The 17,416-nt window shown below is 35.2% G+C and overlaps 1 protein-coding gene across 6 annotated transcripts in view; it reads left to right on the top strand.

The window, feature by feature from the left end:
- The window catches only part of MKLN1 (muskelin 1), a 159,531-nt gene that overhangs the window by 42,633 nt on the left and 99,482 nt on the right, over nucleotides 1-17,416 (top strand). For all 6 annotated transcript variants that reach the window (XM_064289723.1, XM_064289727.1, XM_064289724.1 and 3 more), the window contains exons 2-5: nucleotides 390-459; nucleotides 6,048-6,190; nucleotides 7,424-7,512; nucleotides 13,123-13,232. In XM_064289723.1, the coding sequence (XP_064145793.1) occupies nucleotides 390-459; nucleotides 6,048-6,190; nucleotides 7,424-7,512; nucleotides 13,123-13,232 (412 nt within the window). The remainder of the gene's footprint in view (nucleotides 1-389; nucleotides 460-6,047; nucleotides 6,191-7,423; nucleotides 7,513-13,122; nucleotides 13,233-17,416) is intronic.

The raw sequence follows: 17,416 nt of genomic DNA, 5'->3' as shown, positions 1-17,416 counted from the left end.
ATTTTTACATGTACAGTGCACTGACATTGATTATGTTCTTCGAGTTGTGAAAACATCCTCACCCTCTTTTTCTGAGTTGTTCCTTCCCCATAAATACGTCTATAGTTTGTTTGGCAGTGTGAAGTAGAACTCTATTCTTTTTTTTTTTTTTAAGTTGCCTTAAGAAAACTCTTGATTTTTCTCCACTGTTTGAAATGCCACCTTTATGGTATTTTAAAGTCTTACGTATACTAGAGGCTTTCTGTGCTGCTTGTTTTGTTTCATTTTCTATTCTTGTTCAAGTTCTAAACATGATGTAACATAATGATAATTTAAATATATGATGGATTATTCTTTTTGCCTATTTGTGCTTACTTTAAAGTTCATTGCTACAATTTTCTTTATTTTAGAAACATTTTAGTGGATAAACCAAATGACCAATCTTCAAGGTGGTCTTCAGAGAGCAACTATCCTCCCCAGGTAAGATTACGTGTAGCCCTTAGATACCATTTAGAAGTCAAAATTCAAAGAGCTGCTTAATCAATATGAGTGTCTGTCATTTCTGGATATCATTTATCTGAAATCTATTAAAAGTTTATTCAGTCTTTGAGATTATGAGGCACATTTTTATTTCCTTAATTTAAATTTGAAAGAATTTTTATTTCATAGGCTAGTGCATTATGGGATTTGATGAACCACAGGTTTTTTACTTTAGCATAGAGGAACATTTAAAATATGATTTGTATTTTTTATGAATTACTAATAATACAGAAGTAAATTTCTTAATATCCTTTGAGGAAATGTTAACTAAGAACTGGTTAGGATACTGTTACTATTCTTGTCTGAGCAGAGACCTCTACAGCACTTACATGTAAGTCATTCTGTAAACGTTTAAGGAAATGTGAGTAGACTGAACTTTTGCTCAGTCACTCAGTGACTGTTTTTTAGGGGAAAATAAACAATAAAAGTATTGTTATTCTACTGAAATAGTATACTAGATGGTTTCAGGACCATGATCTAGTAGTACCCTAAAGGTTCCCTTCAGAAGCGAATGCAAGTCCTATCTGGAGATGATTGATTACTTTAATCTGTGGGCCTCAGGAAATCTCTACATGTAATTATTCAAGGAAAATGAGCAGTACCCAATCAAAGCTAACCAAGCACACCAGGAAACAAGAACCATAAGTAAGAATTAGCAGAAAAAAGTAGATAATAAAAACCTGCAGAAATTTCAGCTAATGGAATTAAAAGAACTAAAAGATAGTGGTGTTAAAACAACTGCGTATCATGTTTAAAGAAATAAAAGGTATCTGTGATGAATAGCAAACTATAAAAAATGACCTAGCAGGTTTTTTAAAGAACCAAATAGAACTTCTAGAAATGAAATATTAATAACCAAAATTAATTTGACCATACCTCCCACTAAACCAAAACCAAACCCATTGCTGTTGAGTCAGTTCCAACTCATAGCAATCCTATATCGACCCTACAGGACAGATAGAAAAGCTAGATGAAATGGAAACAAAAGACTATTTTTGAAGGTAGTAAAGGAAGATGGAGCCAAGATTCTGGAGAATATGGAAACTCAGAGGGGAGCAACTTTGGGACCACTTTTCTACTGGATATCTGTTGATTCCTAAAGAGGGGCTAAGAGATTAAGAAGCTGAGCAGCTCCTCTGACAAACTCTTGGGGCCAGGGTGATAAAGATCGGAAGCCAGAGTCTGGGGTGTGGTGGGGCTGATGACTCCCCAACTTAAGGTTAGGACCCTGAAGGTCTGTGTCTGAGGGGTGAGGGTGAACCAGAAATAGCCTGGTCCCCCCAGAAGCTGCAGCCCAGTTTGATGTTATCTTAGTCCTTGAAATTGAATGAAAATAATCCAGAATTGTTAGTGTCCCTAGCAGTCTGCCTGAAGCAGATACACTTCTCTGGAGGAAGTTAACATCCTAGACATCTAGTTATTTTTAGTTTTTTGTATTTGGTGTATACCTAAAATAGCAGGTTTTCCAGATAATGGAGTTTTATTTATTATTTTTATTGTAGTTTAGGTGAAAGTCTGCAGAACAAATTAGTTTCTCGTTAAACAATTAATACATGAGTTGTTTTGTGACATTGGTTGCCAGTCCCAGGATGTGTCAGCACTCTCCCCTTCTCGACCTCAGTTCCAGCATTCATCCAGTTTTCCTGTCCCTTCCTGTCTTCTTGTCTTTGCTTTTGGGCTAGTCTCATATACATGGTTAAACTATGTGTGTTATTATTTGTTTTATAGGCCTGTCTAATCTTTGGCTAAAGGGTGAACTTCAATATTGAGTTAAAAAGAGTGTCCAGGGGTGTAATTGAGTTTTAGCTATAGGTTTTAAAATGTGTTCTTCTATGTTAACGGAAAATGAGAGATGAAAATTTATATTGAAAATTTTGTCAGAGAGCTGAAAACTATTAAAAAGAACTACCTGAAAACCATAAAAAGAACCATTTGAAAACTATAAAACATTACTAAAAAATTGAAGAGGACCTAAATAAATGGAAAGACATTTCGTGTTCATGGATTAGAAGGCTTAATATTGGTAAGATGTTGATACTACCCAAAACAGTCTGAAAGTTCAGTTCAATCCCCATCAAAATTTCAACAGCCTTCTTTGCAGAAGTGGAAAAGCCAGTCCTTGAATTTGCATGGAACAGCAAGGGGCCCTGACTAGCCAAAGGAATCTTGAAAAAGAAGAATAAAGTAAGAGGACTCAAACTTCCTGATTTCAAAACATAAAGCTACAATAATCAAAACAGCCTGGTAGTGGTATAATGGTGGATGTGTAGGCCAATGGAATAGAATTGAGAGTCCAGAAATAAACCCATGCATCTATAGTCAGTTGATTTTCAACAAGGGTGCTGAGTCCATCCAATTGGGAAAGAAGAGTTTCTTTAATAAATGGTACCGGAAAAACTGGATTTCCACCTGCGAAAGAATGGAACTGGATCCATACCTCATACCACATACAAAAACAAATTCAGAATGGACCAGGGACCTACATATGAGAACAAAAACCATAAAACTCTTAGAGGAAAACATAGGATAATGCCTTGGAACCTAGTTTTTAATAATGGTTTCTTAGATATGTCTGACATGAAACAAATGAGTGGCAAAAGACAAAATAGATAAATGGGATCTCAAAAATTTTAAACTTTTGTTCATCAAAGAGCTTTATCAACAAAATGAAGAGACATCCTACAGATAGGGAGAAAATTTTGTGAAACCATGGATCTGATAAGGGTTTCACATCCAGACTATACAAAGAATTCCTACAACTTAACAACAACAACAAAAAAAACAACCCAATCAGAAAATGGTCAAAGGACTTGAATAGACATTTTCCCAAAGAGGATATACAAATGACTAATAAGAGCATGAAAAGATGTCAGTAATCATTAGGGAGATGCAAATCAGAACCACAGTGAGAAAACACCTTACCCCCACTAGAACAGTGATCATAAAAAACAAAAACAAAATGGAAAACAACAGATATAACTTTTTAATAACAAAAACCCTGCTTGGTTATTAATAAAATTACACATATATGAATGAATGCTCTTTTATTAGATTTAGGGCTATAGGATGTAGTGTGATAGATGGTGTATAGCAGATTGCATAAGGGCCCATTTTAACTAGTTACAACACTGTACTTAACCAGTTGTCAGGAAAAGCTGACATCTAAACCTAAATATTAAAGGATAACTTAAGAGCAAGAAGGAGTCCCTGGGTGTTACAAATGGTTAAGTGCTTGCTTGACTGGCAGGTTGGCGGTTTGAACCCATCTAGAGGCACCTAGGAAGACAGGCCTGGCAATCTGCTTCCAAAAGGTCATAGCCTCAGAAACCTAGGAGCAGTTCTACTCTGCACACATCGGGTTACCATGAGTCAGAATCACCTGAGGGCAGCTAACAACAACAGTAACAAAGAGTGAGAGGAAAGAGGACAAAGAGGATATGAGGAACTATGAGTTAATGAAATGGACTATTCCCTCATCTACCTATATAATCTGTTCTTTTCTATTATACAGCCGTATTCTTAAGAAACTTTGAATGACAAAAAATCACATTACAACACCTATTAGTTTGTTGGTAGTAAAAGGGACTCATGACTAACCAACCAAACCAAACCTGCTGCCGAGGAGTTGATTCCAATTCATAGCGACCCTTCAGGACAGGGTAGAACTGCCCCATAGGGTTTCCAGGGAGCAGCTGGTAGATTCAAACAACCAGCCTTTTGGTTCGCAGCTGAGCGCTTAACTACTGTGCCACCAGAGCTCAGGACTAATGACTAGAGAATATCAATCTCAGTTTTCCTGTGTCAATTTTTATAATGAAGAAATTTAAATAGTGTATAAACAGTGTATAAACCTAAAACAGGCGCTGTGTAGTGGTTAAAGCTTTCGCTTTGGGTTAGTGACTCAGTAGGAATGCTTTTAGCTCCAAAATAACGGAAAATCCTACTACAGTGGCTTAAACAAATAGGTGAATTTTTTTTGTTGTTATTGTCCAACCTCTCTGTCCCTCCTCCCTATGTTCCCCAAAAAGAAAATTGGAGGTGGGCAGCTGCTGGTGAAAATGTAGTGGCTTATAGATGGCTGTTATCTCTGAGATTCTCTTGACTTTTTCTTCATTGTTGCAGCTATAACTTTTCATATAGGAAAGAGACGGGGGCAGAGGTGGCATCTATATTGAGGAATAGCATTCTGGATTATGTGGTAATTCTGTGTTTAACTTTATGAGGAGCTGTCAAACTTTTCCACCACGGTGATGTATGAGGGTTCCAATTTCTCCATATCCTTGTCTACATTTGTTACTTTCTTTTTGTTTTTTTAATTTTAGCCATTCTACTGGATGTAAAATGGTATGTCATTGTGGTTTGCTTTGCATTTCCTTAATGACTGATGATACTGAGCATCTTTTCATGTTCTTGTTGGCCACTTGTATATCTTTTTGAGAGATGTCTATTCAGATCCTTTTCCCATTTTTTAATTGGGTTCTTTGTCGTTTTGTTGTTGTATTGTGCGAGTTCTTTCTACTAGGCTATTATCAGATATATTATTTGCAGATATTTTCTCCTACACTATATGTTGTCTAACAGTTTCTTAATTATGTTCTTTGAAGCTCAAAAGTTTTTAGTTTTGACAAAGTCCAATTTAACTATTTCTTTTGTTGCTTGTGCTTTTAGTGTCGTATCAAAGAACCCATTGCCAAGTCCAAGTTGATGAAGGTTTATACCTATGTTTTCTTATAAAAGTTTTATAGTTTTAGCTCTTGCATTTAGGTCTTTGACCTGTTTTGACTTAATTTTTGTATATGGTGTGAGGTAGGACTGCCAGCTTCATTCTAATCACCTGTTATTGTAACACATGAAGGCACTCAGACAAAACATTTTTCTGAATAGGTTTTCTTTCCATTTATTCAACCAGTTTCCTCCTTAATTTTTATAATTGAAAACAGTCTGTATAATGTGAAGTATATTCCCTAATTAACTAATCCTATTATATCTAGTGTATGATAGGAAAACTTAAGCTACAGTAGAAGGATCTGTGGTAGGTCTGCATTTTCTAACTTATAAAGTTGTCAAAGGTGATTAGGAAATCTCTAAGTTGTTTCTAGCTCTCAAATGTTATCACTGATGTCAAACATTGATTTCACTATTGAAATGTAGTCCATGGGGAATGTGTAATTGTTACTTTTGCATTCAAATCTTGTTATATTTGGTTATTCATAATCTGGTTATATCTTTTACTGAGTATTGTTTCTTGATTGGAAATGATCTCACTAGCTTTTTCCCTTATTTACAATGTTTAGGATGGTGTATTTTCCCAGAATCTATTGGAGTAAAAAATGGTAGCCTAAGACTGTTGCTTACTATTCTTTAGCGTAAAACAAAAACAAAAAAACCTACCAGCACAGGATGGGCAGACTGGATCTTATACATTCTTCTGTTAAGTATTAGAAGTTTCAATTCTTAAGGTATTTTAAGTAAATTTTTTTTAAAGAGGATAATATAATTTGTTGTTTTGTTTTGTTTTTGTTTTTTAGTATTTGATTCTGAAGCTTGAAAGGCCTGCTATAGTCCAGAATATCACATTTGGAAAATATGAGAAAACTCATGTCTGCAATTTGAAGAAATTTAAAGTCTTTGGTGGAATGAATGAAGAAAATATGACAGAACTGTTGTCTAGGTGAGTTATGATTATAAACCAGCTGTAGTCTTAATCTCTTTGAACCTAGCTCTACATTGGTTTCCTCTGCCTCAAGGTATTCCTTTAACATTTCTTATAGTGTGGGTCTTCTGGTGATAAATTCTTTCAGCCTTTAAATTTCTGAAAATGTATTTCACCTTCTGGTTAATATATTGTTAAGTAAGAAAGAATCAGTTTTTTCCTACTTATTTTTTAGCCTTATTTTGAACTGTGAATGACTTCAGAAGTACTTTCAGCCTTAAAGAAAATAAATATGCTCCATCAAAAAAATGAAAATTGATTGCCTGAAATCAGAAGTAATATTCTGGCATTTACTTTAACTTGGTGGCAAAAAAGAGGAGGGTTCTATAAATGAAAAATACGTGACTGCACCTAGCAAACACAGTGCTTGCCACTTGGAAGGAACTCAGTAAATGTGAGTTTTAAAAACTTAAACCACCAAGAATGAAGGTGTTAAATTGCACACCTCTCTCCACCTGATAATGACTAGCCAGTGCAATGGACAAATGAAACTGTGGATGTTTAGAGTATATTTTTGATATGGTGTGTGCCACTTATACATTACTTCCTATAAGTAAATATTACTTCTGAACTACATTTAAGTCATGAAAATATTTCAGGACATAAGGTAACCTGAAGTTACGACATCTCTATGAAGACTTGCTTCCATCCTAGTCGTTTAGGTAGAGAGGTGATTTATTTTTTATATTTAAGAGTTATTTAAAGCAACGAAGTAAAGTTGTCAATGAAAGTTTGTTGAGCTATAAAAGGAACATTGGCATCTCAATCAGAATTGAATAATTCTTTGAAAAATTGTAATATTTAACTCAGTAAGTATCAGATATAAGTGTGTATTGTTTTTCAATTTCGTGCTTGAAATTTTGTATCATATTCAGTTATACATTTAAGGGCAATAGGTTCTATCGTACATTTCCGTACTGTGTAGTGTATATTGAACATTTTATACTGAACATTTACTATCATCCCTAATATAAATAAGAGAATTCAGCTATAATACAGTTGATTTGAATGTACAACTTCTGACCTATATTCCTATGTTTTAAATACTCATTTATATATTGTTTTAGTCATTTATTTTGAACATTGGTCTAAACTTAAAATCTGAGTACGACATTAATGTATGTTTCAGTGTATTTACTGTATTATGGAGTCAGATTTGCTAACCTTATTATTATTATTTTTTCCTCACAGTGGCTTAAAGAATGATTATAACAAAGAAACGTTCACCTTGAAGCATAAAATTGATGAACAGATGTTCCCTTGTCGATTCATTAAAATAGGTAAGGGGTATAGCATGCTGGAATAGAAACAAATTCTTTATAGCAGCAGTCAGTAAACTTGCTCGTAGACCAGATCCTGCAGGCTGCCTATTCTGTTTTTTGTTTTTTTTGGTAGTGAAATACACACAGGAATACACAAAATATTTCATCAGATCCTGCATGTACACTTCCGTGACATTGATGACATTATTTAAGTTGTGCAACCGTTTTCCCTCTGTTTCCAAATCATCCCACCACCGTTAACATACATTCAGTGGGCTCTAAGAATAAGCCCATTCTTCCCCCCTCCCTCCTGTCCCTGAACAACCGCTAATTACTTTTGTTTCTATGTATTTGCTTATTTCATATAAGTGATATCATACAGCTTTTGTCCTTCTGTGACTGACTTAGTTTGCTCAGCATAATGTCCTCTAGGTTCATCCATGTTGTGATGTGCATCAGGACCACATTTTTCTTGATGGCTAAGTAATAATCCATTGTATGTGTGTATGGTGTTTTGCTTATTCATTCCTCAGTTGATAGGCATTTGGGTTATTTCCACCTCTTAGCTATTGTGAATAGTGCTGCAATGATCATTGGTGTATCTATATCTGTTCTCATCACTGCTTTCAGGTCTTTTTGGGTAGTTATCTAGAAGTGTAACTGCTGGGTCATAATGGTAGTTCTATGTGGCTGCCTGTTTTTAGAAATAAAATTTTATAGGAACATAGCCACACCCACTTATTTACATACTGTCTATATCTGTTTTAGTAAAGTCGAGTATGTAGTTACAACAGAGACTGCATGACCCACAAAGCCCGATATACTTACTCTTTGGCCTGTTACAGAAAAGTTTGTTGAGTACTCTGCTTTATAAAACTATTACTAAATGACAACTACTTCAACCTTTTCCAAATATTTCTCATTTGAAAGCTCTTAGAAGATTTTATGAGTTATAGTGATTTGATTGCCATTGTTGTTTTATGGAAAGTTTATCAGTTCTAAAGCTGTAACATTCAAAAACAAATACTGATAAATTCCTTAAGGCAGTGTATTTCAAGCTTTTTTTTATTGTGACACACAGTAAAATAACAAACATTTTACATCACAACAGTGTGTACACACACCATGCACACACACACACACACACAAACCTACCTGTAACAAAATTTTATGAAACAGTACCTCCCCTGCCTACATGGGGTGTTCATTGTTATCTTTTATTCTGTTTTTTCTGCTTCATTTCTTAGTTAAATGCTGGTCAAGCCCCACTAATATGTTGCAAATCACTGTTTGAAAAATACTATCTGCAGGCACGTATTAATTTAGCAAATATTTTAGCTTAAGAAGTATTTGTGATGTCGCCTCAAAACTAGTTTTTTGGGGGTTATTTTGTTTTACTGTAGTATTTATTATTTAGAAGGTAGGAAAGTTGAGGAATTGAGTCTTTTAATTTTCATTTATATTGCATACCTTTGAAAATATTATGTTAAAATCAGGATTAAAGTGAATTAGATCCCTCAAAGAATAATAAAGGCCATAATCATATATTTTTATTTGGAAGAACAGTTTCTCCTTTGGAACAAGCAGTATTCTCTATAGTCATTGTTTGCACACCTACTGTGAACTAGCCTGTTCATTTCATTGAGCCAAATAGTTCTGTTGGGCCAAAGGAGTATCTAAAGTGTTAGTGAAGACTACTTATAGAGGAAAAACTATTTTCTTGAGTAGTTAGGCAGTCCAGTGTTTTCTTTTGTAACTGTAATGCCTGTTGTTATAATGAATAATTGTGAATAAAAATCTGTGTCCTGGTTCCTTGTGAGATTTTATAAATAAGCAGGTGCTTTGATCAGTTTTACTGTTGGTTATACCGTTGTAGTAGTGAGTAAATCTTTCCTCAATATTTAGACTACCTTTAGTTTCTAAAGGCCTCTGCATAACTTTAACAATTCCATGATGTTATATTTCAAATATGTAAACAATGAAAACACCTTACATTTTCGTGTAATAAATTTAGATTGTACGGTGTCCGTAAGGATTTATTCAAATTTTGTTTCCTAAAGGAAGGAAAAGGTAAACGTCTTAGTGATTCTATAGTTCTTATTCTTCTAGTAATTGGAAGAAATATGAATGAAACTCTATTTGGGGAAGTTGCATAGTTTCTTTGAAAATTTATGAGACAAGAACAGTGATCTTTTATGGACCAGTTAGACATTCAGCTGCCTGAAGACAGGAAATTAGACCTCTCTCCAGCCCTTCTCATGGTTTATTTCTCTCAGCCTTTTAATTATAGGGCATATCGATGTCCTTTACTTGTCCCTAAATTTTATGGTATTTAGGCAAAATATTAATTTGAGCTTTCCAAATAATTGTAGACAATTATTAATCCATTTGATGTTAAGGATACTTCATTTTTAGGGAACTTCACATTTCTCACTTTTCTGTTAACAGATGTTAACACGGGTCTGCAATGTATTTGCTTTCCGACCCTTTTTCAACATTCGCATGAGAAGTTTTCTTTGAAATAATGTAAAGAAAATGTGAAACTAAATTCTGTATATTGCTAATACTGCTTTGTTTTTAGGTTAGTATTTTTGGTTTAGCACCATAATTTTCTAAAAGGAATCGTTCTGATAAAAGGACTTTGGTCTTAGTTTCTGTGATGTCTAGCTCTTTTTGGTGATAGTTTAACGTAGATATTTGTTTCCCTGGTTAGAATACAATTGTAGAATTCTTAAAAGGAAAAATGGGTTTGACTACTTCACGTTTACGTTCTGCAGTGCTGTGTTTGAAAGATGCTGTGTTGAAAATATTATCCTCCACATAGTTTTTAAAATCTAGTCATCTGTCAGTTATCCACAGTAATAGAGGGGAGCAGGAGCATGGCAGATAATTCCCAATCCTGCACTGCCATCTAAGCATAGTCATTTTTGTACATATAGCTTATTTGTTAAATTTTGCTTAAATCAAATTAAAGTAAATTTTACCACAAATGGTTAACAGGGAGAATAAGCCCACATTTTCACTTGTGTGGCAGGGATTAGAGTTTTTTTTTTAAATAGTATTTTATTGTGTTTTCATTGAAAGTTTATACAGCAAATTAGATTGCCATTTTAACAAGTTGTTCAGAGACATTGGTTTCACTTTTCACAGTGTATTAACATTCTTATTAATTCCCTCTGGATGTTTCAGTTCCAGTTGTCTGGTTTCCCTATCTCCTTACCCTTTCATCTTTGCTTTAGAGTAATTGTTGACCATGTGGTCTCATATAGATGGTTTTTTTTTAAAGGTGTACAGTATTCACTGAAAACCAAAAAAAGAAAGAAGCCCATTGCTGTCAAGTCGATTTCGACTCATAGCAACTTTCTAGGACAGAGTAGAACTGCCCCATAGGGTTTCCAAGGAGCAGCTGATGGACTTGAACTGCCAACCTTTTGGTTAGCAGTCATAGCTTTTAACCACTGCACCACCAGGGCTCCAGACTCACTGGTAATATTCTTTACTCTATGAGGCTGTCTATTACTTAGCTAAAAGGTGACTCGGGGTAGTTTTGGTTCAAGGTTTTTGGAGTATCTCAAGATGATAGTCTTGGGGAGTCCTCTAGTCCCAGCTGGTCTAGTAAGTCTGGATTTTTTAAGAATTTGGGTTCTGTTCTACATTTTTCTCCCCTTCTAGCAGGTTCTATCTATTGTGGCCCTGATCAGAATGGCTGTTAGTGATAGCTGGGCACCATCTACTTCTGGTCTCAGGGTAGAGGAGGCCTTGGCTCATGCAGACTAGTTTCTTTACTGAATCTTTGGTTTCTTTCTTCCTTTTTTGGTCCAGACTAGGGGAGACTGGTAGTCGTATCTTAGATGGCCACTCACAAGCTTTTAAGACCCCAGATATTACTCACCAAACTAGGATGTAGAGCATAAACTTTGTGAACTGTATTATGCCAATTGACTGAGTTATTCCCCAAGACTATGGTCCTCAGGCTTCAAACCCAGAAAAACAATCCCGTGAAGTGTTTGGTTATATCTAAGAAGCATCTGTAACTGTGCCCCCATGCGCTTTATTATATATATGAACATACATGCAGATACACATAGGTATATACATATAGCTACATGTATATATGCACACATATATGCACACATATACATACCTGTACATATACATGTGTACATACATACGTAACCACATATGTGTGTGTGTGTATATATATATATATTTTGGTTGTTGCCGTTGTTGGAAAATTATTTAGGGGTTAGGTTTTAAAATAAGTATTTTTGTACTTACTATTTTATTCATAAAGCCCTTGTTTACATACCTTCTTATGCGTAGATTTTTAGGTACTGTAGAAAAAGTATGCAAAGATAAAATTTAAATCATATTATTTTACCAATCATTACTTAGAACTTACATTCAGGCCAGCTTAGTAGTTCCGTTATCTTTTTATAGTTTTTGATAGTTTTGTGAGTGCTTTCTCGCGTGGTATCTCATTTGTGCATCATAGTGGCAGATAAAACCTTTTTTTTTAGTTGCGGAAACTGAGGGTAGGAGTCTAGTGACTTCTTCCAGGCTGCATAACTAGTAAGGGATGAATCAGGGACATAGCAGTTGATATATGCATGACACATTTGGATATGTACTTGTATTGTTTTAGAGTAATAATAACAAGCACTGTTTATAAAGCACCTGCTGTCTGGCACTAAGCTAGGCATTTAAAAATATATATTATCTTGTTAAATGCCTGTAACATTCTGTGAGATAGGCATTATTACACTCACGTTACAGATTAGGACGCTGCACATTAGAGGTGAAATAATTTGCCCAATATCATGCAGGCAGGAAAACTTAGAGACAGGATGCAAACAGAAGTCTGTCTACTTCCAGAAGTTGAGTTCTTTTACTGTGTGACATGCGTAAGTATTGTTTCCTCAGCTAGTTTGTGAAATCTTAGGGACAGAGACCCCTGTCTTCTGCTTCTTCAGTGAATAGAAGGTAAATTTTATTGATTTATTTTTATCATCTATTGAGATAATCAAATGCAGATGGGTTTTCTTTTTAATTTAGTTAAGGTGGTAAATTACGTTAATATATTTCCTATTATCAAACTGTCCTTCCCTTCCTGGGATGAACTCTGGTCACAGTGAAAACCTGATAGTTTTTTTTTTTTTTTGGACAACACTTTTTTCAGAATTCTGAGTATGTATACATAGCTAGATTGACCTTAAATCTTTTTTGTTCTAGTTTTCAGGGTTATCCACTTTGATAAGTAACTGAACTTTCAGTTCTCTTTCTGTGCTCTGATAGAGTTTAAATTTTATAGCAATTATGTCTTTCACAAAGGTTTGGTAAAGTCCTGGCTATTTGTTTTTTTCGCGGGGGGAGGATATGTGATCTCTTCGAACTTATCTTACAGTGTTGTTGTAGCTGTGGAAACATTATGGTGGCATGGGTCACATGTTTCTTTTTGCTGCTGAAGCTTCAGCACCTAACACAGTGTGAGGCATATAGAAAGTGCTCGGAAAACGTGTTGAGTGGATTGTAATAGGCTTGAATAGTGATTTTATTTTGCTAAAGTTTTATTTGGACTGTGTATGTTAATTTCTTTTCTTCTTCCTTTTTTCCCCTCTCTCCTCAAAGTTCCGCTCTTGTCCTGGGGACCCAGCTTTAACTTTAGCATCTGGTATGTTGAACTTAGTGGCATAGATGATCCTGATGTAGTACAACCCTGTCTCAACTGGTATAGCAAGGTAGGACTGCATTTTAAAATCTGGATTTTACGTTTCTAATGCCTATAAAGGGAGAATTATATCAATGTCTTGTCTTCACTGAGAATAATTAAAGATATTGAAAATAGTAATAATATTTTAACCATAAGGCAACTAATATTTATTAAGCATTTAGAGTCTGCCAGCTTCTAAGCAATCTTTATAACTCGTTTAATTGTTACCACATTATGAGATGGGTATAATTATTATCCCTATTTTACAGTTGAGGAAATGGAGCACAGAGAGTTTATTTTGCCCAAGGTCACACAGTTATAAAATGCTGAAGCTATTAAGAACTGAGGCAGTCTGGCTCCAGAGTCTTCCGTTGTATTATTGTGACTGTCTCATCATAAATTTTATTTTTAACCTATATTGATATAAATACGTTGAACATAGTTTTTAGTGGGGTAGTTTTGGTTCTAAATTGCTTTTATAATACATTCCTCCACTTGGTGTGTGTGTAGGAATATTTATTTTTCCCTGTAAAGATGTAGGCTTTGAAATAGACATTTTCTATAAATATCATGATCTTATGTTTATAGGAAGTATAAAATGATATTTAACAATTTTATTTATACGTCATTTTATACAGTAGATACAGCCTGAAAAATGTGAGTTTAAATTGTTGAGAAGTAGTTTTTGGGGTGGTTTTGAAAACTTTCTTGGTGTGCCTCTTTTTTGTTTATGATATATATTTGTTTGATTCTTGCTTTTGATTTTATTTATGTTTTTGTTTTGGGAAGCCCTTCCTTGTCAAGGAGGTAATAAAGCTTTTAGTTCAGTCACTACATCCTGATTTATTTGCAAATAGGGTGAACTGATATACTCATAGGAGACTGGGAACCAATGTAACTTTTCTGAGGTTCTTTTCTGAAGCTCTCTTCTGATCAGCTTAATGAAGGAACTGTATGTTTGATTCATTTAATTTTGGCATTTGACTATATTTAATTTACAGTAATTAGATGTGACTTAATGTTTTCGGTTTCATTTATTTCTTGTTTTTCATGTAATACTCTAAGTTCTTTCAAGGTAGAGATGATACCTTCAAACTTTGAAGATCACCTTTATAGTGTTACACACATATTAGATGCTTAATATGTGCTTAAAATCTAACTTCTACTGGTCCTTTAAACAAATTAATGATTTAGTCTTTTTTTTTGTTGTTGTTAGTACTTTAATAAAATATCCCCTCTAGTTTATGAGATCTGTGTATGTGTATGCTTTCGTTAATATACTCACAGTAATTTCTTGATATTGTGGGAAGTTGCAAGTCTCACCTCTGTTCCCCAACATTGTGGAGAGATTATCTTTGGGAATTTGTTCATCCCTTTCACCTTTCAGCTTCCCTGTATTTATTAAAAGCCAACCAAACCCATTGCCATTGAGTAGATTCTGACTCATAGCAACCCTGTAGGACAGAGTAGAACTGCCCCATAGGGTTTCCAAGGAGCGGCTGGTAGATTCAAACTGCCAACCTTTTGGTTAGCAGCCAAGCTCTTAACTGCTGCAGCACCAGGGCTCTCTGTATTTATTATGGACCTCTAGAATTAGATGAAGTCTTTGTCCTCTTTGACTGTCGTTCTTTTTTTGAAACATTAAAATTCAATTATTGCATAACTCCTTTCCTACTATGTATCCATAGCTATGCCAAATCTTTATTTAGAGGCTAGGGCAAGAAACTATAAAGTTAGGTTGGGTAGAGAATCATTCTTTGATTACTTTATGAGGTAAAATCTTGGGTAACTATAATGCTTAAGGAATAAGTGCTTTGGTAGCATTTTATTGGTCAAAAATACAGCTAATGTTAACTCAGTTTGTGTTTTAAGTCTTATAAATCTTCCTAAAAGATATTACTTTATTTTCTTGTTTTATTAAAGGGTGATGCTTATAAGTAAATCATTATTTGTTGTTTGATTACCATGTAGTGCTTCTGTGCTCATCTGTTTTGTTAATTCTTATTTTACAGTGGTATTCTTAGAAAATTTGAGTTAATCCCAGGCATATTCTCTTGGTATATATACTTTAGGTGAAAGTTTGCAGGGAAAATTAGTTTCCCATTCAACAGTTCGTACATAAAGTATTTCATGACCTTGGTTTCATTCCCCACACTGTGTCTGCACCCTCCCCATTTGTGCCTTCTTTCCCCATTTTCTTTCACCCTGATTATCGACCCCTTCCTACCTTCTCATCTTATAATTGATTGTTCTAAGGAGTTATGTTCCTCTCAGGTGTTGTTGTTTATCTTATGCACTTGTGTATTGTTTGTCTGGGAGGTGATCTTTGGGAATGGCTTCATTTCCTGGTCAGAAAGGTGTCTTAGGGCCGTAGTCTCTGGGATTCCTCCGGTCACTGTCAGACCAGCAAGCCCAGTCTTTTCTTTGTGAGTTTGATTTTTTTTTTAAACAATTTTTTCTGCTCTGTCCAGGACCCTTTGTTGTAATCTCAGTCAGAGCAGTTAATAGTGGTAACCAGGCACCAACTAGTTCTTCTGGTCCTGGGGTAGTGTAGGCTATGATTCATTAGTCCTTTGGACCTGCTCCCTTGAGTCTTTGGTCTCCTTCACGTTCCCTCTCTGTGGATGGGAAGAGACCCGTAGTTGTATCTTGGCTGCTTGCAAGCTTTTAACACCCCAGATACTACTCACCAAAGTAGGGTGCAGAGCATTGACTTTATATACTATGTTGTGCCAGTTGACGTAGATGTCCCTTGAGCGTATGGTCCTTTGTCTTCTAGCCTAGGAGCTTCATCCTGCGAGGTCTTTGATTATGTCTAAGAGGTTTCCCTGACTTTACCCCTTTGTGTTTTCTCTATGAGCCGAACCTACAATCGTATGTGTAGAGATATCTGCCACTAAACCTATAGCTGCTGGTGGGTGTGTTCCCTTACATCCTACACTTCTTGATGATTCTGTCTACCTGTTTGTCCGTTTGTAAATTATTGTTCGTTGTTACTATTGCTGCAGGATTGTCTAAGCTTAGTTGCTGTTTATTCTTATGTTCCACTCTGAGTCCTCTCTTGTCTTCGTATGTTGTACTGACTTCCCCCATATAATGTGTTGCCTTTCCCTTCACCACTATTAACTTATGTCTCCTATCTAATTGGTGATTTTTCCTCCCTCTCCCTCTTATCCCTGGTAACCATCAAAAAATGTTTTTTTTTTCTTTTTTTTTCTGTGTGTAATCCTTTTGTTGTTACTTTATAGTAGTGGTCTCATACAATATTTGTCGTTTTGTGATTGGCTTATTTCACTCAGCATAATGTCCTCCAAATTCATCCATGTTGTGAGATGTTTTGCAGATTCGTGATCCTTCTTTATTGTTGCATAATTTCCATTGTGTGTATGTACCACAGTTTGTTAATCCAGTCATCCATTGATGGACACTTAACGTTGTTTCCATCTTCTAGCTATTGTGAATAATGCTGCAGTGAACATGGGTGTGCATATTTTTATTCATGTCATGGCTCTTAATTCTTTAGGGTATATACCTAGGAGTGGGATTGCTAGATCATATGGTATTTCTATTTCTAGCTTTTTGAAGAAGCACCATACCATTTTCCAAAGTGGTTGTATACCATTTTACATTCCCACTAGCAGTGTATAAGAGTTTCAATCTCCCCACAACCTCACCAACATTTGTTATTTTCTGTTATTTTGATTAGTGCCGGTAATGCATGGGTGAGATGGTATCTCTGTGGTTTTGATTTACAACTCTGTAATAGCTAATGATTATGAGCACTTCTTCATATGTATGTTAGCCACTTGAATGTCTTCTTTGATGAGGTGTGTGTTCATATCCTTTGCCCATTTTTTAATTGGATCGTTTGCCATTTTATTATTGAGATGTTGAAGTTTTCTATAAATTTTAGAGATTAGTCCCTTATGAGATATGTTGTAGCTACAAATTTTTTCCCAGTTTCTTTTTACTCTTTTGATGAAGTCTTTTGACGAACAAAAGTGTTCAGGAATTCTCAGTTATCTAATGTAAACTTCTGGTGTTTGTGCATTGTTAATTATGGTTTGTATTGAATTTATGCTGTGTATTAGGGCCTCTGGAGCCCTGGTGACACAGTGGTTAAGAGCTCAGACTCCTAACCAAAAGGTCAGCAGTTCAAATCCACCAGCCACTCCTCGGAAACCCCGTGGGGCAATTCTGCTCTGTCCTATA

The sequence above is a fragment of the Loxodonta africana genome, chromosome 8 (genome assembly GCF_030014295.1).
Source record: "Loxodonta africana isolate mLoxAfr1 chromosome 8, mLoxAfr1.hap2, whole genome shotgun sequence".
In the NCBI taxonomy this organism is placed as follows: domain Eukaryota; kingdom Metazoa; phylum Chordata; class Mammalia; order Proboscidea; family Elephantidae; genus Loxodonta; species Loxodonta africana.
Note: the sequence above shows the minus strand (reverse complement) of the source record. Positions and strands in the feature narration are given on the sequence as shown.